The sequence below is a fragment of the Myotis myotis genome, unplaced genomic scaffold (assembly GCF_014108235.1).
Source record: "Myotis myotis isolate mMyoMyo1 unplaced genomic scaffold, mMyoMyo1.p scaffold_m19_p_20, whole genome shotgun sequence".
In the NCBI taxonomy this organism is placed as follows: Eukaryota; Metazoa; Chordata; class Mammalia; order Chiroptera; family Vespertilionidae; genus Myotis; species Myotis myotis.
This window is the reverse complement of record NW_023416325.1, coordinates 220,731-243,053: the sequence shown is the minus strand read 5'-3', so window position 1 is coordinate 243,053 and position 22,323 is coordinate 220,731. Positions and strand designations below refer to the sequence as shown.

The 22,323-nt window shown below is 58.6% G+C and overlaps 2 protein-coding genes across 13 annotated transcripts in view; one reads left to right on the top strand and one right to left on the bottom strand.

The window, feature by feature from the left end:
- The window catches only part of SFI1 (SFI1 centrin binding protein), a 41,502-nt gene extending 40,904 nt beyond the window's left edge, over nucleotides 1-598 (top strand). For 2 of the 3 annotated variants that reach the window (XM_036353159.1, XM_036353158.1), the window contains one exon: nucleotides 198-598. In XM_036353159.1, coding sequence (XP_036209052.1) covers nucleotides 198-489 — 292 coding nt within the window. In that variant the 3' untranslated portion in view covers nucleotides 490-598. The remainder of the gene's footprint in view (nucleotides 1-197) is intronic. The other variant, XM_036353157.1, reaches the window with a different exon arrangement.
- On the bottom strand, nucleotides 552-21,985 carry PISD (phosphatidylserine decarboxylase). Of its 10 annotated transcripts, XM_036353175.1 has the most exons (9): nucleotides 21,856-21,915; nucleotides 18,369-18,448; nucleotides 6,007-6,381; nucleotides 4,617-4,782; nucleotides 3,140-3,376; nucleotides 2,843-2,981; nucleotides 2,451-2,597; nucleotides 2,129-2,289; nucleotides 552-1,761 (listed from the first exon to the last, which is right to left on the bottom strand). In XM_036353175.1, exons 3-9 carry the CDS (start codon nucleotides 6,177-6,179, stop codon nucleotides 1,537-1,539), a joined length of 1,248 nt encoding a protein of 415 aa, XP_036209068.1. In that variant the 5' UTR covers nucleotides 6,180-6,381; nucleotides 18,369-18,448; nucleotides 21,856-21,915; the 3' UTR covers nucleotides 552-1,536. The 10 variants fall into 10 exon arrangements, with proteins under 10 accessions (XP_036209068.1, XP_036209069.1, XP_036209074.1 ...); XM_036353176.1 differs by lacking the exons at nucleotides 4,617-4,782; nucleotides 6,007-6,381 and adding an exon at nucleotides 15,137-15,315 and having other exon boundaries at nucleotides 21,856-21,985; XM_036353181.1 differs by lacking the exon at nucleotides 6,007-6,381 and having other exon boundaries at nucleotides 21,856-21,902.
- Between the last annotated feature and the right edge of the window lie 338 nt (nucleotides 21,986-22,323).

Genomic DNA, 22,323 nt, shown 5'->3' with positions numbered 1-22,323 from the left:
CTGCGCCTCCAAGGCCAGGCTGGAGACCCCATGAGCAGCAGCCGTGGAGGTACAGGAAGGGGTCCCTGGGCCCCTCCGAGCTGCGTCTGCTGGACAGTGTGGAGGCAGGGGAGGAACAGGCACCCCTGCACCAGAAGCACATGCTTCACCCCAAGCCTGAGCGCCACCGAGGCGAACAGCAGGTGTCTCACCCTCAGGTCCTACCAGCGGCAAGCGAGCAGCCTGCGCCGGTGGCTGGAGCTGAGCCAGGAGGAGCCCAGGCCCGAGGACCAGGAGGCTGAGCAGCAGGTGCAGGAAGAGCTGCAGGAGGTGAGGTCCCCGGCCCCCCTGGGAGGGGCTCTGGCTGTGCTTCCTCTCAGCACGGCTGTCCCTCCCTGCCCGCAGGTGGAGCTGCAGGCCCAGCAACTGGCTGCGGAGCTCCAGGCCCGGCGCCAGCCCGTCAGCGCCTGCATCGCCCGCGTCCAGGCCCTGCGGCGGGCTCTGTGCTAGAGGCCCTGGCCAGGGAGGCCTCAGCCTGCCTCCAGGAACAGAATGTAAAGTAAAATGAGTTCTTTTTAAATTATTATTTCAAAATGTTGCAATTACATGAATTACTGTTCAGAAGTCTCCTGCTTTTCATACAAAAATACTGTGCTACTGATACAGTTGAAAAAGTTCAAATGGCTTCTCCTGCAGGAGAAATGCGGAGTCCCCAGGAGACAGGAACCCTGGGCCACCTTAGTGGCTCCCCAAGGATACATGCCTACCACCTGGGACAGGGTTTCTAGGCACCGGCCCTGCCTCCCACCCAGTGTGCCAGGGCTCCTCTGCCTCTAGCGTATGCCCCCAAACCAACAGCAGCAACTTCCCTGTATTTAATGGAGGGGGGGGGGGGACGGGATGCAAGCTCTCCCCGTGTGGCCATGACTACCTGCCTGCCCCATTCACACGGGACACCAGTCAGGGGGTTCAGTAACTGGCCTTGACAGCTCCGGGTCACTTGGGTCTGCAAAGCGCCTCGTCTAGTCACCATCCTTGGGAGACCTGGCTGAGTCGGGTGACGTAGTCGCCACCAGTATGAAGAGGAAGGCTTTCCCAGTGAGCAGGTGGGCCGGGTTTGGAAACAGAAAGCGGTTACATTACAGGCTGGCGGGCCCAGTCAGTGCCAGGAGGGGAGGCCAACAGTAGTGATGGGAGGAGCAGCAGAAGGTACAGTACCACTTACCATCGTAACAAACCAAGACCAACAACGCTCAGCCAGGAGATGCAGGTCTCTGGTTTATGCAATAGGAGTTAAAACTTCTCCAAAAGGGAATCTGAGATCAGCCCGACACTTACTTTCTCTTTAGGGTGAGCAGAGGGGATGACGTAGGTCTTGGGCAGGACCGGGCTCTGGCCTTGCCCGCACCTCTGGGACAGCAGGAGCAGAAGTGACCCAGGTCCTGCCTGGTCAGACCCCCCTGGTCCTGAGAGTCCCCTCCAGACAGCTGAGGAGGTTCCCCTCAAAAACTCTCCCATTTCTGTTTAGATCCCTCAGTAGCGGCAGCCAGGAGAGGCCTAGAGGGAGCCCAGGGCCTCCCCAAATCGGATTTTCTGTCCTGCTTTCAGCTTGAAGTCGAAGTCCTTGGGGGCCTCGAAGATGAGCACGATGGTGGAGCCCAGGTTGAACTCGCCCAGGTGCTCACCCTTGCGCATGGGGATGCCCTCCCTGTTGGCCTGGGTCACGAAGCTGAAGTCGTTGTAGGAGCCCTTGCTGTACCGCGGGCTGTTTGTGTGCAGGTCCTGGGGAGGCAGAGGCAGAGCAGGTGGAGACTGGCTCCCTGGACCTTCGACACAGCCTGCGGCCCGCCCCCAACTACTTGCAAAGGGCGGTGGGCATAGTGGCTCAGCCCAGGGGCCGGTGCCTAACCAGACACAGTGCCTGACGCCCGCTCTGAACGAGGCAGGCCTCTGAGGGATCAGACCCGACTGTTCTCCAGCACAAACAGAGGTGCCAGATCAGCACCCGAGGGGGCAAGTGGCAGTCACAAACCAACACCAAGAAAGGCCCTCCCTCTCCAGCCACCTCCAGGGAGGGGCAGGGGTCAAACTTCTGGTTCTGACAGATCTGGCTGCGCAGGGGACCCCAAGTGGCCAGGGTTCTGCTTACCCGGTCAAAGTAGATGCGGATGGAGCCCACGTTGGTGGCCCCCACAGCTGTCAGTGAGAAGAAGCCGTGTTTCCAGTCCCCGGTCAGGACCACCCGCTCGTTGTGGCAGAAGAGCTCTTTGATCCAGCGGGCCATGCCGGGGTTCACGGACATCAGGGAGCCTGTGGCAGCAGGGACACTGTACTCTCTGCCCGGCGGGAGGCCCAGCCACCCAGGGTCACACTCACATCACTGCAAACACTGAGGGGGCTGGGTCCCTGAGACCTAGAAGCTGAGGGCACATGGGGCTCACAGGCAGCCCTCGGCCCTGGGCCTGGCCTACCTGGGAAGTGGCGCCGGTGGGACACGGTCCAGTCGGTGGGCGAGTGGAAGCAGTGGTAGTCCCCGGGCGCCAGGTAGATGACGCAGTGGTAGAGCTCGTTTCCTTCCCGGGTGACCAGCTGGCTCCGGAAGGAGTTGCAGGAGGCGGCTGTTGGGGGCAGACACAGGGCCAGGCAATCAGATGGGCACCCGATGTCCCCAGCTGGGGCCGGTGTGTCATCTGGACACGGGCTCCAGGGAGGCCCTGAAGTGCTGGACAGAGTGATCCTGGCCCAGGGGCCAGCCCTCAGTGCCTACAGCCTTCCCAGTGGCCCCTTCCCAACCCGTTCCCAGCCTTCACCCTCTGACCTCGGGCCGGCCACACTGCAGCAGGGCGGCCAGGCCAAAACCCACCTGGTGGGAAGGGCAGGTCCTCCACAGAGGTACGCGGGCCCAGGAACGACTCCAGTGAGTAGGTGACCCCCTTCACCTGCTCCACCTCCGAGTTCTTCACCTGCCCAAAGTTGAGGATCTTCCCATCCGACGGGCTGATCTGGAAGGGCAGGCGGGTCTTACTGCCAGGGACGGGAGGGGGGAGAGGGGACACAGGGCAGGAATGCCCACCCGTGGGGGCTGTTGGGACTGGTTCCCAAAGGCACAGGCTACATCCTGTTTCTGGAGGGGGGAGTGGAAGGCAGGACCAGGCCTCACCACGCAGTGCACACCACACACGGGCCGGGCCTGCGGCTTCAGCTTGCGCCGGAAGAACTCGCTGAGGTTGCGGTAGTGGTGCAGGTCCTCCACGGCGGCCTCCTTCATGTTCACCCCGAAGGTCCAGATGTACAGGCTGTAGACGGGCCTGCGCAGCCAGTGCGGCAGCTCCACCTGGTTAAGGCGACCCCAGGCCCGCGACAGCAAGCGTGTGGGCACCGACTTGTACAACGCCACCTGCAGGCCACAGGCGGGTGGGTGAGTGGGCCACCCTGCGAGCCCACTGACCCCACCAAGGGGGCCCCCTCCAGAGGCCTTGTGCACCCCACATTGGCTTGTGATGTGGTTTCTCACTAGGAACCAGACTGAGCTTGCAAAGTGGTTTCACAGACTAAGTCCTGGCCCAGACCGACACGGGACTACAACTCCGGTGTTTGTCATTTCACACAGACCCGCCCGCCGCCATCCTAGTCCCTGGGGCGAGACTGGGCAGCACAGTCTTGCTTCTTGAAGGGGGAGGGAGACTAAATGGATCTGATACCGTCACAGACAGGCTGGGGCAGGAGGCCCTGGAGGACAGGAAAGTGCAGCCCAAAGTGATTCCCTGCCCTAACAGGACCCACTCCCCCGTCCAAGGTCAGGCACTGTGACAGGCAGATGCGCTGTGTTGCCCGCCCGGCAGGCAGAGGCATCTCCTGTGACGGGCCAGGCCACGCGGCTGTTTACATTTGGGGCTCCTCCCAGGTGGGACAAGGGAACCAGCCTCTCTCAGGGCCAGGTGACCCTTCTAGGTGCCGCTGACATGGGATTGCTAGTTGGTGGCTGATGTCTGAACACAACCAAGCCCCAAGGTAAAAGCAATTTCATTCCAACTTAACCGCCTCTAGGTGTTGCCTGCCTGATTCCCAGAACTCCTCCCAGCTGACGCTTGTACACGAGTGGCCACAGCTGCCACGTGCCCTCAGGTCGAATGTCCAGAGCTCCATAGCTTTTGAGACACCCCACCTGGGCCGTCCACGGGCCAGGAGCAGGGCCTCCTCCTTGGGGCCCACCTGCCCTCCAGGGAACTGCCCGGGCTCCCATGTCCTCAAAGGCATCCCCTCCCCAAGGGCCCACACAGGCTCCAGCCTTCCTGGACCGCCCTCTGGCATCCAGGAATTAGCTTAGATTCTTCTCAAAATTACCTCTAAGCTCACTCCTCCTTGAACAAGGAAACCAACCCGACACCGTTTTCTGAAGGCCCACACGGTTCTGTCCGGAAGCAGAACCCCCGAAGGCGCAAATGCAGGCAGAGCCGCCCTCAGGCACCTGTCGGCAGGGCCACAGCCACCGGCCAGCAGGCCCTCACCTCGCCTTTCAGCGCCCCGCCTGCCAGGCTCAGCCCCACAGCCAGGCCCTCCATGACCACTGTCTCCTAGGTCTGGTCCCTACCTCAGGCTGCCCGGGTGGGCCCGGCCAGCAGCCTGCACACACTTACCCTGCTCACGGGCCTCCATCCCACCCGGCTGAGCGGTCTGAGGGCACCGAAGGGCAGGAGGTAGTAGAGGACCGTCAGGGGCCAGGAGCGCAGTTTCAGCGCAGGTCTGGACATGCAGCTCAGCTGTCCCAGCCTCCGTCGCAGGGCCAGCTGGGGGAAGTGCAACCTGCGGGCAATGTCCACGCGTGACGGGTCAGCAGCCGGGGTCTGGGAGGCATGGGGAGCCCCACCCACCCTCAGCAAGCTCGCCTCAGAGCAGCGTCCGCCCTGCCCTGCATCCTAACCCCATTCTGACCCGGTGGCTTGGCCGCCTCTGGTTGGCAGCTCAAGTCCCAGCCCCTCACACCTGCCCCGGCTGCGGCGGACAGGTGTCTGCTGGCCGCTGAGACGCAGCAGGAGGTCCAGCTCCTCACCCCTCTGAGAAAGCGGCTTCTAAACATGGGACGGGCCCTGGGAGGCCCTTCAGGGCTAAGCACCACCTCGCCCCGCCCTCCTGGGGCACCAGCAGGCAGTCTGACCTCCCAGCACCCCTCAGCATAGCCGCGCACCGTGGGGGAGCTACTGCTACTGCCCGCGAGGACCTGGGGAACCGACGGATGGCTCCAGGCCTCTTAGTTCCTCATCTGAGTTAAGGGGCTGGGACGAGATCACAGAGGAAAACAGCCCCCTAGCAGTGACTGCTCCATCCATCAGCATGGCCACTCGACACAGGTCAGCATCTCCAAAACCCATCCACAAATTGCTGGGGGGAACCTGCCACACCCCTGGCCCAAGCCTCCCCAGCCCCAGCCCAGCGCACTCAGCTCAGGCGCAGCCTCTCCCCAGAACCTGGGCCTCCTGAGCCACATCAGTGAGGCCCGTGTCCCCTCAGTGCCGAAGGCTCGGAAAATGCTGCCGAGGCCCTAGAGCAGCCATCAGGAGGCCACACTGCCACCCTCTGAGCATCTGCAAACGGACTGCATTCAACTGGAAACTAAGTCCCCCAGAGAAGCGGTGTCCTTTGCCCCCCGCCCCCACTTGCTGACCAAACCAAGGAACAAAGAGGCAGCTCAGCTGATACCGAAAGCAGGAAACACAGAGAACCGAGCCGATGGCCAGGCCCAGCTCAGGGACGGTTCTGCCGCATCCACTGCTCTGCGGACTCCCCGTTCATTCTCTCACCGCCCGCCAGTTTTTTAAACAGGTCTGGTTGGTGGTGGGGCCCAAGCAAAACCAGACAAATCCCCGCTCCCCGTCCCACTGCCCCCACCCGCCCTGCTCACTGCAGAAGCACAGGGACCAATCCTGGAAGAGCTGCACCCAATTGGGGTGGGGGCGCCTGGGGTGGGGGTGCAGCAGTTTAGGTGCAGCGCAGACCCTGGGCCACCAGCCCGCTCCGCCTCCCCAGTACCTGAAGCGGGCTCTCCGACTGAGGCCCCCAAGGCCGGGACCCTCCAACCGCGGGGGAGCCCCGGGGCCCCTGCCGCCACCTCCACTTCGGGGTCGCTGGACATGAACTCTGACCTTGTGGAGGTCGTGGCGGGGAACAGCAGGGTTAGGAGGCCGCTGGCAGCATCTCACCATTTCGCCGCGCTGAGCTCTGGTCCTCGCCTCGCCTCTGACTGACACATGGTGGGCGGGCAGGGAGGCGGCGCCAGCACGATTGCCTTTGTTCCTCCTCCTTCCGCCCTTCCCCCCAAGGAGCTCCTGGGCTGTCACGGCTCCACGGCGGCTGGTGGGCCGCTTCCTCGGCCCTCGGCTCAGAGACCACTGGGTGGGGCAGGGACTATTGCAAAGACAGGCACTGGTCACACACCTGCTGGGCCTGCAGCACCAGCCCTGAGCGCGGCCCACGCTGTCCCCAGCTTGGCCACCAGCCGCTCCAGTGAAGCCCGGCAGGGAGGGGACCGGCCCCTCTGGGCCCAAGGAGCACAAGCGGGAATCGGAGGGAATCTGAGCCCTGCGCTCCAGGCAGGCGCCCAGCGTCGCCCAGTCTGCGGCTCGGGAGGCCCCTCCCTTGCCAGGACCTGACCCATTTTCCATTCAGGTGACAAAGTAGCATCTGAGGAATGAGGGAGGGGAGGCAGGGGAGGTGGCTCTTCCTCACGGCCCATGCCCCGGGTCCCCCATACGGGGAGCACCCAGGTGACAGCCAGGAAAACGGCATGGAGCTGGGGCCAGGACTGAAGCTCACCCCTGCCCCGCCTCTGCCCTCCCCGTCGGTACTTGGGAACAGGGACAACACTCTGGCCGGGGACCCGCTAGGCTAGGGGGAGGACACGTGTCCTCCAAGCCCTTCCGGTAGCCTCACAGATAACAGGGAAGAAGAGCAACATCCCAGGTTGTTGCTGCCTCAGCCCCGGGAAGCCAAGGCCCCGGGGAGGACGCCCCACCAGCCTGGCCTCCAGCCCCATCTCTGAACCCCCCAGGACCCCACACGGCCACCGCCTGTGACCCAGCAGGAGGCCCCAACTCAACACGTTCTATCACACAAGCGGGACCAGATGACACCCAGCAAGCCCGCCTCAGGCAGAGGAAAAGGCCAGCTCGGCACCTGCCAGGTGTGCAGGGGCCCGTGGGAGCCAGGACCAGGCTGCCTGAAGTCTGGACGTGAGTGTGGATTTCTGCCCTGACCGAGGAGACAGCAAAGCCCGGCCCACCCAGACCAGAGCAGGTCCAGACCCCTCCCCAGGCCACTGGCCTTGGGAGGGGTCAGTTCCCTGTGGGGAGGGGGCCAGGCCTCCTCTGGCCCCGAGGGACAAGCCCACAGCCCCATGGACACCCCTGCTTCAGGCTCTGTGATCTCCAGCTAGCAGTCCTATCCCTGATGGTCAGGTAGCCTCAACCACACCACTCACAAGCTGAGCATACCCCACCCCTTCCACCAGGCCTTGGCCTCATACTGCTCCCCAAGAAAACAGGCCCAGAGGGTGATGGCAGTCGGGGCTAAGTTTGGTGCGTGGCTTCCAGGACGGGGTTCTCTCCCTGCCTCTAGAAACTAGAAAGCTCGGATTCGCGGTGGGGCCAGCGAGGCCTGTGGGAGGGGATGGGGCTCAGCCGCCACTTGCGGGTGCTGCTCTCGGCCATGGTGGCCACGCAGCATGCTGTCAGGTCAGAGAGGCACAGTCAAGGGCCCGCAGACAAACCCGCTTCTCTGGAAACCTGACCCTCAGAGCAGAGGCTCATGCTGGGATTTCATGGTCCCCAGACCTCCCCTGCTTCCCCTCCCACCCCACAGTGGAGGGAGCTCAGGAGCCGGCCAAGGAGCTGCTGTCCTCGGGCCGGCAGGAGGTCCTTCCCGCCTCAGTCCCATCTCGGCCACTCCTCTGCCTCTTCTTCTGAAAGATCCCCAGGAAGCGAGCCTGGCGCCCAGGCCAGCTTAGAGCTGCAGGACGGAGGCAGTCGGTCCCTGGCGGTCACCACTCACCTCCCGGGGTCAGAGCCACTCCCGGCCTCCCATCCCTGAGCCCCACTTCCCTCCACACGTGGGCCAGCCTCGCCCTCTCTGGCTCCGAGTGGGGCTGGGGATGGAGGTGGGGGTGCCTCAGCTGATGAGGAAGCCGCAAGGAGGTGCTCTGAGGTGGGGAAGGGCGGACACTCTCCCTGGACCCCGAGAGTCTCAAGGACACTCCGTGGTGGTGAGTTTTGGGCTGTGACCAATAGGACATTAAAGTCATTACAAGGCCTAAGGGACAGTCACATGGACCATGAAAACTCAGGTGGCTTTGGTGGGGACAGGGACAATGTGGTTACTGCAAAACCCCCACCCTGAGAGCAGGGAGAGGCCTTGCCCCTCACAGGAGCTCTCCCTGGTCATTCCTCCTGCGCCACCCCCACCCCCACCCCAGGCCCAGACCAGAGCTGCGACCACTCCCAGAAGGACTCTGCTCAGAAACCCAGGCCTCCCCTCCACCAGGAGCTCAGTGCAGCCTCACCCCAGGCCTGGCTCCTGACATCTCCCCTCCAGACCCACACCCTGGGGGACAGAGGTGTCCCCCACTGGGAGGTGGAAGCAACAGGGCCGAGGCTGCCTGTGAGTAGGAGGAGAGGGCCCCACAGGACCCGGGGAACCAGGACTGAGCCCACGCCTGCCCGCCTCTGCCTCCAGCTGCGCGGGAACAGGGACAGCACTCTGGCGGCCCCATGGCCGGGGGGGACCATCTGTGCCAGGATGCGCTGTTCTGGGGGTTCACACCGAGCAGTGCTGCATGTCCCCGTCCACCCTCACTGACCGGGCGAATGGACACTCCACCTCATGTCGGACGGACTGACCCAGGCCAGTGACCAGCTACTACAGGTGGGTGGGCGTGGGCATGTGCCCCCGGCTCCCAGGACCTGACAGACTCAGGTCTGAGCCTCAGCCAGGCCAGGGAGGCAGTGAGGGGGTCGGAACTGTCCCCCCTCCGCCCCCTCAGAGGCTCTCCATGCGCACATAGGGCCCGGCAGCCCTGCTCATGTCCAGCCTGAGACCACCCAGACTCTGCTCCTGCACCTGCGTGGCCATCTCCCTGGGTGCCAGTCACCCCTCTGAAGCCTCAGCAGAACCCCATGCCCCCTGAATGTGTGCACCGACCTTTGAGTGCCCCGCCCTGGAGGACAGAGACGCTCCCCCCGCACCACCACCCCCCCCCCCAGCTCCCCTGGGCCTGGCCCCCAGGCAGCTGTGTCCCGGTGAGGCTCCAGCCCTTCCTCCTGTTCCGGGGCTAGAAACAGGCACAGCTTCACAAGGAAGGAGCGGAGCCATGCTCTCCCCGTGACGTGGGTGGGCCGTCTTGGAGAGGCCTCGGCAAGAGAAGCGGAAGCAGAGATGGCCCAGGGGCAGCCGGGGAGGGGGGACAGGGCTCTCCCAAAGGAAAGGCCCTCCTCTCGGGCAGTCCCCCCCGCCAGCAGGGATGAGGCTCAGAAAGGACAGCACGTCACCCCGCGAGGGGCGGGGAGGGGGCGACAAGTACTGACACGGCCAGGTCCCGCCGAGGAACAGTGCAGCCCCACCCCCCATGCCCACCCCAGGCCCTTTGGGGGGCACAGAGGAGACCAGCCGAGCTCTCGGCGCTGGAGGCACTTCCCTTTTCTCGGCCCTAAGGCTCCGAGAAGCCAGAGGATGCAGAGGAAGTGAGCTCATCCAACCGGCCGGCCCACAACGGCCATGCGGGGCCGGGAAGCCCACTACTTGGGGGAGACGGTGGGGTGGGCTCCTTGGGCCCCCAGGCCTCAGGCTCCGAGCCGGAAAGGGGTGCCCTGAACCGCGGGGGCTGGTGGCCTCCCAGCCGGGTGTGGAGAGGAGCCCAGCTCACTCACCGGCAGGTGGTCCTGTCCCGCTGGCTTCCGGGCTGCACCCAACGAGGGAGACGGAGACGCCGCTCCTCCGCCAAAGCCTTGGGTTGGAGGGCGGGGCTCAGCCTCCAGCCACTCAGACAGTGGGACGGGACAGAAGGGCGGACACCAGACACCGGGAGCTGTGCTCCGCCTCCCGGCCCAGCCCCGCCTGCCCAGGGGCCCTTCAAGGGGAAGAGGAGACCAGCACCCTGGATCACAGTCAGGGCACTTCCCCAGTGACATGGCGGGTTGGGAGCCGCAGTCCCCAGCAGGGGCTGGTCGTCTGGGCGGCTGCCTCCCTGACCCCCCTCCCTACACCCACCCCTGGAGGCAGGCGGGGCCTTCAGGTGCCTGTGGCTTCTCTGGGCTAAGGAGCCCTGTCCAGCCCTCCAAGTGAGAAAGTGAAACATCCCGAGACCCAGGCTGCCCCACCCCCGCTTCCTCTCCAGTTCACTGTGGGTGGCCACGCCTGCCGCACAAAAATCCCGTGGACCAGCAAACAAGCCCAGGGGGCCAGGTGTGCCCCTGGGCCGAGCACTCAGGACATGTCTTATTTTATTTTCCTATTACAGTTAACAGTCAACCTTATTTTAGATTAGTTTCAGGTGCACACACAGTGTTAGACCTGCCTTTCTACCCACCAGACGGCAGACCGCTAGCCTGTGGGGCCAGCGCCACATCCGCATGCCCGCCAGTCAGCACGGATGGAATGACGCACTTAGCATATCCGACCAGGGGAAGGGCTGACAGGAAGCCCGCCCATGCGACCACAGCAAGGCAGGACTCAGGGGCCCGGCTGCTGGGGGTGCCGGCCACGCGGGCAGCTCGGCAACCGCTGGTCACACTGCTCAGAGGCGCCTTCTTCTGGCTCAGGCTCCTGAACCAAACCAAGCCCTGCTTCTTCCACCGAGAATGTGGTTTCTAGGACGCCTCTGGGCTGTGAAGAGATGGTAGCTGACCAGGGCGCGCAGACCGCCCACACCAGGCCTCACTGGGACCAGCACCTTCTCCACGACCTGGAGACCTGGCTGCTGCGTGGAGCGCAGGGAGGCAACGGGAGGCTCCTGGCTCAGGCCGTCCGACATCCCACAGCGGCAGGCGCAGCGGGCGGGACCCACACTGAGGCTGCGGGACTCCCAGCATTCTGAACCCTGCTGAGGCGCCAGACCCTTCTCACCTCCACACTCCAAGCAAATGCCACCTGACAAGATCAAACGGAGCTAAAGCACAGAGGAGGCCGCCAGAGTCCTGGCCGCACACACGCCACAGCAGAAAGGTCCTGGGAGCCTCCAGCACGGCCCACCCAGACCAGCACGCGCCTGTGGGTCGAAAGACCAGCTTCTCATTTGCTGAGTGGAGGCACCAACACGCTCCCTGGTAAAATGACCAATCAGGTGGCTCCACACCATCTCCCAGAGTTCATTGTGACACTCAGACCCCTCAGGGGACGGTGTTCAGAAAAGGCACACACATGCCCCAGGTTTGCCTTGGGATCAGCCTCCGGCTCGGACCTGACCGCCTGGGGCCCTGTTTCAGCAGGAAACGCCTCCTGGATCCCAGACAACAGCTGCCAGATCATTTCTGGGAAAACAAGAGCCCGTGGTAAGCTTACTTCCCCTCAGAATGAGCCCCTTCCGGCCAACTGGGTCCTTCACTTCAACTCCCGCGGGTGGGAGTACCGCCTCTCGCCGCTGGGAGGCTCTGCAAGCCTCCGGCCTCTTGGCCACCAAGACGCGTGGACAGACCTCCCCTCCAGGTCAACCCCTGCAGCTCCCCACTGAGCGCCAGGGACCAGGAGGCAGTGGGACAGGGTGGCAGGAATCTCTGCTGATTCCCATTCCCTGGGGGCCAGTCGGGCGGAGGGGGGAGGAAGATGGGTGCTTGCAAACGTCTCTCAGCAGCCCTGCCAGCCCGCAGGCCTCTCCGGCTCACGCGGGGAGCCCCTCGGTGGCTCTGAGGAAGGGTGGCACGCAGCATGAGAAGAGAACAAGGTGCATGTGCAGGAATAAACTCAAAATGGATTGAAAACTTAAGGTCAGATCTGAAACTGAGCCCAGTGAGCCAGGACAGGTGGGCCGGGAAACGGAGGCAGACAGCGGGACCAGCTGCCCGAGCGTGGACAGCAGACACAGGTCACAGGACCCAGCCACTCAGGTAGGACGCGGCCAGCACTCCGCGTGCCAGGCTGCACGCTGGGGCTGGTGTTCCGGGAGCTCTTCACGCCTGATGCGAGTGCCGGCTGCCACCACAGCTCCCTCTGCAGCACAGGCCTCCCACCCCTGCTTGTCACCTCCCTGGTGGCACCTCCGTGGCTTGCAGGAGGGCCGTGTGGACGGCTTCTTCCCCGACAGGCCCCCCATTTCCATCGCCCAGCTTTCCCACCACATGGCCCCGTCCTCAGGTCAAGAAAGGACCAACAGGAAACGCCAGAGACCGAGGGGAATCTGTCACCAGACGTCACCCTGCACGGAACTCACATCGGCTATGTTCCCAGAAACCCGGGAGTCACCACGCCTGGATCACCCAGTAGCTTTAGGGGTACAGCGCCACACACCTTCACCCCGCTCGTTAGGAGGTACTTAAGAAGGCTCTGTTCCCGCTTTCTGACTTATGGGGACAAGAGGACAGCGTATCTGAAATCTCAACTGCCACACAGATGCAGAATCCGCCCTTAACCCAGAGTCTTTCGCTCGCTCTGGGCAGTTACTGTCAGAACTGAGTTGGACTGTAGGACACCCAGCTAGTGTGAGCCTGTTTGCTGGTGTGGGAAATACACCCCCAAACACACATGCAAATGTTGGAATTGGTCCCAGAACCCTAAACAAATAATAATTTACAAAAACCCTCCAAGTGCCCCTGCTGCCATGCGTCCTGCTAGCTGGTAAAGAAAGGAGGTGTCTGTACTAATAACGAGCTGGGTTCTCTAAGGTCCAGAGGCTCTGCCCACTACACAGCCATGCACATGCAGGGGCTTAGCTTCCAGGAGCTCCACCGCACACTCAGAGCTGGGAGCCAGTTCCCAGCTCACCCGGGGTCAGGAGACACTTGCACAGGCACAGGCCGGTGGGAAGTCCTCACAGAACACAGGGCATTGAGGAGGCATCCCCGAGAGCCGCCCCGTAGTGCAGCAGCAGGGCTGGCCTAGTCCTGAGTAGAGGCCACGCAGTTTACAACCATCCAGCAAATCGAAAAACCCTGTCGTCTGTAACCAAGGACACTGAAGAGTGAACAGTCCGCCCGGCTGGCGTGGCTCAGTGGCTGAGCATCGACCCATGAACCAGGTCACCGGCTGACCCCAGAGCCAACCAGCCCCGCCCTCATTACAAACAATCCCCGTTCAGGTCTGGCCTCACATATGGCGGTAGCCCAAGCACGCAAACGGTGGGTGCTGAGAAAACAGCTGCTGACACTGGTCTGTCATGATTTTGGAACCAGCAAGTTTCTCCCAAATGTACATCCTCTTGAAGGGAGTGGGGATTTCCTGAGGGCTGCAAGCTCCTCACAGGGTGAGTCAGCCTGCCACGTGCTGGGGCCAGAGCGAAGCAGCTTGGCTTTAACACGTGACGACAGTCATGAGTCAGCTCAGCAGCACTAAGTGCTCTCCAGGAAGAGCATGTTCACTGGGGAGACCACCAGGGCCATGGAGAATGCAGAGCCCAGCAGGCCCCGGAGTGTGCTCACATTCGATGCCTGCCCTTCCCCGCGGATCTGCGCTGGAACGCCAGAGGACAGAAAGCCTTCGGTCTCTTGGTCCGAGTCGGTTCTTATAAAGGCCACGGCGCGTGGACGGTAGGCACATGAGGACAGGCGGACACATCTCAGGGTCCAGCCACATCGCGACCTGCATGGCCCGCCGACGAAGGCAGTTTCACAGGCTGTGGGACTCAAGTGAAACCATTCCCCTGCTTCTCTTGGAGGAAGAGGGTCAACACCAAAAGCCAAAACAGGGTTCTGGGAGGAAGCCTGTATAACATGTAGCAGGTAATGCCAACAATTCTAGATGAACCGTTAGAGCTGGAGTCATGTTCCAATCCAAGCACTGTTATTGTTGTTTTCAAGTCTTCCAAGGACATGCTTGACGAGAGCGGGGGGGGGGGGGGGGGACTTTCATCGGCTGCCTTCATCCCTGCCCTGACTGGGGACTGAACCTGCCCTTTGGGTGCACAGGACGACGCTCAACCGAGCCCCTCGAGCCACTGTTTTACAGCTGACGACACAAAGGCCCAGACGGAAAGTGACACAGCCTAGTTCCCTGAGGAGCACGCTGGGACTCGCAGACGCCCTGGACCAGCTGCACTGGATACTAACATGGACGGAGCGGCTCACGAGGACACCCAGGCATCATTCCAAACGCCGTAACGTCTTCACGTTCACCCCCTCTTCCGCCCAGACTGCCAAGACCGATTGGTATTTTGTATTTTCATTTGTTAAATATAGCTGCAAAGGGGGCAGTTTTTATTTATTTATTTTTTAAATATTCACAGAGAGGAAGGGAGAGGGATAGAGAGTTAGAAACATCGATGAGAGAGAAACATCGATCAGCTGCCCCTTGCACACCCCCGACTGGGGATGTGCCCGCAACCAAGGTACATGCCCTTGGCCGCAATCGAACTCGGGACCCTTCAGCCCGCAGGGCGACGCTCTATCCACTGAGCCAAACTGGTCAGGGCAGGGGGCAGTTTTTAAACATACACACTTATATTCGATTTCAACATTTACTGAATATCTGCTGAGTCAGGGATGGTCCCGGGCCACGGGAAGCACAGAGGAATAAGGCAGCTCGTTACGCATCACCCCCGGGGTCAACAGTATCGCAGCCTGGCCCTACCACGCGGCCCTCTAGTGGGGGGGTATCTGAGCAACAAGGACAAAGGATTTGATTATTTCAGTCTGGTTTCTGGTGAGAACTTAACCACATCCCCAAAATCCAACCGTTTTAGTTCATCCTCAGCCTGAGAAGGCGTGAGCAGCCAGGATGCCAGCCCCAATATCAGGCAAGAACTCTGAGGGTTTCAGCAGCAGGCCGTTTCTACTCAGAGCCCGTGGGGCGCCCTGGGGAGGTCTGGGACGGAAGAGAGAACTTCTGTATCTGGCCAGAGCCCACTGGAGACATGAGCTCCAAGAAGGCGCGGTTCACTTTTTCAAACATTTCGACTTTGGAGCATTTAAAAGTGACGGGCGGTTGTGCTAGACGAGAAATCAAAGCGGTTCCGTCTTATTCCTACCTCCCAGTGACCTGCGAGTTTGGGTGGAATCTCCAATCCCAGCTTCTCCAGCTCTCGCTCCCTATACTTCTCATATTGCCGGTAACCTGCGTACCCGCCGCCGCCAGTCAAAACCAGAAATGGCAGGGGGCGCAACCGGAACAAGGTTCGAGCAGGGGCAGTGTGAACTTTTCTGGCATCTGTAAGAACAAAAAACCAACAACAGCGAAAATGGTGAGCCTGGGAAAAGGGACAGGAATGAGTCATGCAAGCCCAGCGCCAACAGGAGGGCCAGGAGAAGGCACTGCGTCTTAGAAGCCTGTGCAGGTGAGTGGCCTCAAGGGATCTGACAGGCAGGTGCTACCTGAGTCACTACTTGGGACCCTCTGTCTCCAAATTCTATCAATGAGCAAGCGACAAGCATCTTTCCTGTGAAACTACAAGGCGCCCCAATTGCCGCCACAATCACAGAATTTAAGAAAATACTGAATAACAAAGAGGTCAAGACACTGATCCAGGTGGCCAGCCCGTCCCCACCAGGTCCAGGGCTGAGAGCCAGGCACCCTTTCTCAGCCAGGCCTCTCTGACCTCACTTTAGCAAGGCGTCCAGTTCTTATTGGACACTTCCTACTGGACACTACTGTTCTCAAATGCAAAATCTCATAAGCTCTTACAGTTCAACAATAATGAAAAAAAAAACACAATTAAAAATGTACAAAGGGTTTGAAGAGACGTATCTTCAAACAAGATACACGAATGGCCAATAAGCACATGAGAAGATGCTCAACATGTGCCCCTCCCCCAATTCATATCTTGAAACCCTGGCCCCCAGTAGCTCAGAACAGGACCTTACTTGGATAGAGGGTCTCCACAGGTCATCAAGTCAAAATCAAATCATCACGATGAGGCCTAATCCAATGACTGGTGTCCTTATAAAAGGGAAATTTGGACAAAGACACGCACACGGGGAGAATGCCACGTGAGGGTGAGGGTGAGGGTGAGGGAGAGGGTGAGGGATGATGCTTCTAAAAGCTAAGGAAGCCAAAGACTGCCAGCAAACCACCAGACACCAGACAAGTTGCATGGAATAGCCGTCAGAAGGAAGCAACCCCATGACCCCCTCATCTTGGACCTCTAGTCTCCAGAACCTCAAAAAAATTAATTCTATTGTTTAAGCCACTTGGTGTGTGACACTTTATTAGAGCGGCCTAACCAATCAAGACAACATCACTAGTCATTAGGGAAATCAACTCAAGCCACGAGAGCTACCACCTCCCAGCCACTAGGATGGCTACAATAAAAGACTACGTGCTGGCCAGGCCGGGGGGGACTGAACACTCACACGGCTGCTGGGATTGCAAAACGAGGCAGCCACTCTGAAAACCATTTGTAACTCAAAAAAGTGAAACATACATCTACGCGAAAACTTATACAAGATCTTTCAACAGAAGCATGATTCCTAACAGGCCAAAAAACCCCACTCCAAATGACCCCCAACGGAGACTGGATAAACAAAACGTGGTTATCCATTTGGTGGGACATTATGTGATAATGAAAAGGAATGAAGTATTGACAAACGCTACAACATGAACCTGAAAACATGACATGAAAGAAGCCAGCCACAAAAAGCTGTACATTGTGTGATTCCATTCATATGAAACTAGAGGCCCAATCCACGAAATTCGTGCAAGGGGCTTGGCCCTTGCAGCCGCAGTGGCGGCAGCCACAGCTTCATCCAGAAGGACGTCCAGAAGGTCATTCGGCTGTCTGGTCTAATTAGCATATTACACTTTTATTATTATTGATACCCAGTATAGGAAATGTACCATAAGTGATTAGTGATTGCCTGGGGGAGGAGGGGAGGGAGAAATGGGGAGGGACAGTTTAATGGGTGGAGTGTTTTTCATGGGAGGGCAAGGAGGAAATGAAAATGCCCTGAAAGTAGACAGTGGTGACAGTTGCACAACCCTGAAAATATACTAAAGAACACGGAAACGCATACTTAAAAGGGTGAATTTCTGGTATGTGAATTATTGATCAATACAACTGTTATTAAAACAAAATCTCTAGAGCTGACTTCCCAGTCGCCTGTGCAGAACCAGAGCACACCCTTCGTAGGCCCGACTCCAAGGAAGGAGTGCCCTGCTCCCGGCATCGCTTCCCTCCAGCGGGTTCTAGTTGCTGCTGTTCCTTTTTTCAATGAACAAGCGAGGGTGTCATTAATCTCTCCCACCCTCTAACGATCCCTCCTGGACCCTTACTACTTAATAACTAAATACTCTACCTCTGACGACCAGGAAAGATGTGTCAAAAAGCAGAACACTTTTTCTCTTTCTGGAATATTTGGTGATGAGAAAACTTGTAGCCTCCCTGCACTAGGCCACATCCTGGACGGACTGGTCCCCCTCAACCTAATGCCGGCGCGTATTTCTCCGATGACGGGCCCCTTTCTCTTGCCTCTCAAAGGCTTGCTTTACTCTTCCAAAAGGAAGCAGTGAATACGGGCGCTCACCCCTCCTGACCACTGCTCCACTGGGTTTGCCGCTTCCTAAAAGCACAGCTTAATGCAGGAGGTTCCCCACCTCCCTCTTCCATGTGGTTCCTGCGTGGTCTAGCACGCAGGCCAATTCAGTAACACCCAGGTGCGCCCCTGTTAACTACAATAAGCCTTTGCTTCTGTTCTCGCTAACCATCTCATTCTACTCCAAGGCGCTCTTATTGGGCAGTTAGAAATAGCTCTTGGTATGATGAATAAAAAGGGTATTTAGATAATAAGGACAATACACATTTTCAAAAGGGTTCACATAGCTGCTTCAAGATCAAAAAAGTTCCGAACCCACGGTGTGGGGAACTAATGTGCCACGGCGTGCCCTGCTGTGTGAGGGGCAACTGGTTTACCCTCTGTGAGGAGCAACTGGCGTAAATACCCAACTGTAAAATACATAAACCTGACTCAGCAGTCCGCCCTTTACCGATATATCCTGAAGATGCAGAGATGTTACTATAGCGCCACCTACAGTAGGAAAAGACTGGGAACAAATGCCCAATGCTAAATGGGACTGCAGGCAGCCTGTAAAACAGGGAGAGAACAGCTACTGCTTCCGTGAGACCACATGCCTGGCATGTGGGCACCTCACAGGCACATGTCCTTGGATTCTAACCACAACCCTGAGGAACAGGTGCCACGTGCATCCCAATTAGCTGATGAGCAGCCCGAAGCCCAGAGAGGCCACCACCTCGGATGACTACTTACTTTTAGAGAAGGCTCTGAGAGGCAGCTTCCGTGAGGGCTGTGGGAAGTGGCTCAGGGCAGTGTTTTCACAGTGATGGAGGCTGCAATCAAGCAAAAATGAACAATTAGACACTGTTTTTATAATTAAAACAATTAGATCAATTGGCAAATTTTGAATACAGTCTATGGATTCAACAATGTTACAGCATCAATGTTAATTTCCTGGTTATGTACGAAAATGCCCTTAGCCCTGGCCGGTGTGGCTCGCTGGATAGAGCGTCCACCAGTGGAATGAAGGGTCCTGGGTTCAATTCCGGTCAAGGGCACGTCACTCGGTTGCAGGCTCTCCCCGGCCCAGGCCCTGGCCCAGCCCTCTCTATGTGGCTCAATTTTTTACTCATTCAGTTCTCTGCTCAAATGTTTCTCCTGTTTGGTCTGTCCTGACCACCCTGTGGCTGAGCTGCCGCTCAAGCACTCTCTAATCCCTCAAGTACCTGCCTTCCTTTATTTATTTATCTTTACTGTTGAACCTTTATTTTTCTTCCTAGCACTTCTCACGAACTGAAAGAAACAGATTGCATATATTTATTCACTTAATTGTTAGCTGGCTGTAACCCGGATGAAGGCAGGGGTGGTCTGTCTTCTCAATGGACTAAATCTCAGCAATGAGGTGAAGCCCAGAGGAGGAATGGACCATCACCGGCTGTCTCTCCCATGGTGTCCGGAAGCAGGTGATCGCAGCCCCTCCTGTGATTAAGCACTCAAGTCCGACTGTGGGGCTCAAATCTCAGGCCTACCACGTATTAGCTGCGTGACTTTAGGAAATTTCCTAACTAATTCCAAGCCTGTTTCTCCACCTGTAAAAATAGGACCGACGTCTCATTAAGAGTGAGACAATCATGCAAACCCCTCAGCCCAAGGCCTGGCCCCTAGTTACACATTACTACATATTAAAAGTTACATGTATTGCTATAGATATATTAAAAGAAAGAGAGTTTACATTAATCTGGCCCACACTGGGATGGCCGTGTCAACTGTCTATGACCAGTGTCCATGCTGACTGGTCTGTGCCCATATTGTCATAGTTATAAAAATATCCTTAAAATAATTTTAACTTATTGATTTTTAGAGAGAAGGAGAGAAACACTGATTTGCTGCCCGCTTATTTATGCATGCATTGCTTGCTTCTTGTACGTGCCCTGAACTGGGAATCGAACCTGAAACTTTGGTGCATTAGGACGCCTTAACCAACTGAGCTACCCGGACAAGCCTACAAATATTCTTAACATCACCTCTGGTGACAACATTGTAACTAGAGCTGTTATCTCTCTCCTGCTTCTAAAGCTGTGAAAATTCTGAAAATGAACTGGCAGGCCTCTTGACAGCCTCGTTTCATATTCTATCTTATATAATTTCCTAGGGTGTTTTCTCTCTCTCCTACTGAACTGTACAGGCTACTCTTCCACAGTCCCTGGCGCCATATACACTGGTAAATGCACGTCTTACACAGCCAACCACGCCCCGAGCGTCACGTCCATACTGGCCCGAACCTGAGCGGATCGGGCACCAAGAGCCCAGCCTCACCTACTGAGCCTGAACGTGGCAGCAGGATGGAGGTCTCTGTTTCTAATACATATCTCCCCCGTTCTTTCATCAAACATGGCCCCAAATTGTCACCCGAGATGCTGCTCTCTCCGTGTTCTATCACCTGTCGCACATCACCCAGTTACTGAAAAACTTCCCTGCGATATGGGGCTTGCATCTGTGTGTCTCTCAGAGGCTGCTTTACTGAAAACTCAAGAAAATGTTACCTTTTAGTTTTTTGTATCAATATAGTTTCCTTCTGTCTTGATAAGTAATACCTTTGAATATTGAGACATCTCCTTGTACCCAAGTCCTTATCCTTCCCAATCACTGCACCTAAATCTAGTCTTTCGTACTTACATTGGTACTAAAAGTGTAACTCCATCCCACCCTTTAAAAAAATATGTATTTTTATTGATTTTAGAGAGGAAGGGGAAAGAAAGGAGGGAGGGAAGGAGAGAGAAAGAAAGAGAGAGAGAAACATCAATGATGAGAGAGAATCACTGACCGGCTGCCTCCTGCAGGCCCCACATTGGGGATCGAGGCTGCAACCCGGGCCTGTGCCCTGACTGGGAATCGAACCGTGACCTCCTGGCTCAAAGGTTGACGCTCAACCACCGAGTGAGTGACGCTGGCCCGGCGACTTCCCCGTTTTTTAATGACAATGAGTAAATCCTCCTCCTCATTTAAAAAATATTTTAGGAATGTCACTTTTTAGTCTTCCCAACTCATGACAGAGTTTAAAAGAATTCATGGCTGACGCAAGCAGCACACCTGGTAATAACACTGAAACCACAGGGCCCCACCTGCCCAGATCCCGCCAGTGACCACCCCGCTGCAGAGGCCCCTCCGCGCGACCCGCTACCGCTGCACAGTCCTAGGGGGAGGGGAGCTCTGGCGTCCAGGCCGAGGACAGCTCTGCTCCCCTCGCAGAGCAAATTCCGTGTCTCTAGCTTCCCAAAGGTACCGCGAGGGGTGGCTTTGGGCAACGCCTCTGAGAGGAACCCGGCCGGAAACACACGTGTTTCCCAGCGTCCAAACTCCCTTCTTAGAAACACCAAGCGGCTGACCCTGAGTCACAGCTGCCAACACTCATGCATCTTCCGAGAGTCCCACTGTTCCCGAGCTATGGGGGATGATGATGATGATGATAATAATAATAATAATAATAATAAATGCTCACACGGCGGGCAGCCTGAGGTCCTTGGAGAGGAGAGGAGGGGGAAGGGGGGAGAGGGAGAGGGGGAGGGAGGGAGAGAGAGAGGGAGAGAGAGAGAGAGAGAGAGAGAGAGAGAGAGAGAGAGAGAGAGAGAGAGTCCTGGCTCTGCTACTAACTGGCTGGGTGAACGCGAGCGAGGCCTCTCTCCCGGGGCCTCCCTTTCGCCAACTCCAGGAAGAGCCGGACGTGGACGGCGCCTCGGGGTGCCCTCCAGCTCTCAGCACCTCCGAGGTGGGAGTCGCCACGGTACAGGGGACCCCAGGTCCATCCTACTTGGAGGTTACGGGCCTCAAACCCCCCGCTTCCAAGAACCAGACTCCGAAGTGAAAGCCGCCCGAGGACTCCCAGTCCAGTGCTCCCCCCACGCCACACCGCCCGTCCCCTCCAGGAACACGAACCCCTGAGAGGCGCCAGTCCCGCCTCGACTCCAGGGCGGCACGGGCTTCCTCCCTCTGGCCTTTTCCCTTCCTTTCCCTTGTCCCTGTGCACGTGTAGCGGGCGAGGGCAAAGCCCGGGCGCTTAGCAAGACCCCGACTAAAGCCGGGCCGCCCTACGCGGCGGCAGCCGCACCTGCTCCCGGGCTCGAGGTGAAGGCGGGTGACCCCGTCGCCCCCGGAGCGGCCCCCCGGGCGAGCCGGCGATTAAACACGACTCCTCCCTCCCGACCCCGGCTGGGCCCAGGCCGCCCCCCTCCAAGCACGGTACCTGCTCCGCCAGGGCGCGACCTCACGCAGCAACCTCAGGCACCGCTGCCCCACGGAAGCCGCCATCTTGCCTCCTCCTTCTCACTGGCCACGCCCCCTTCCGCACGAGCGGCGCACGCATGTGGCGTCGCGAGCCTTGAGCTCACGGAGCCAATGAGGAACGCGGAGGGGTTGTGGGCGGAGTCGATTGAGTCCCTCCCCCAGGTCTCCCCGCCCGACCAGCGAGGGGCTTCTGGCCGCCCCGAGCCGGGTTGGGCAGGTGTGGGCGGGGCTTGCTCCGGCTGTCCTAAACCCGGGCCGGGGAGCAGCGTGGCCAGTGGAGGCAGAGATGTTCATACCTCCATGTGTAGCTATGTGTTTTTAGTTATGACAACTTTTATTTAACATATTTTATTTTTTAAATATATTTTATTGATTTTTTACAGAGCGGAAGGGAGGATAGAGTCAGAAACATCGATGAGAGAAACAT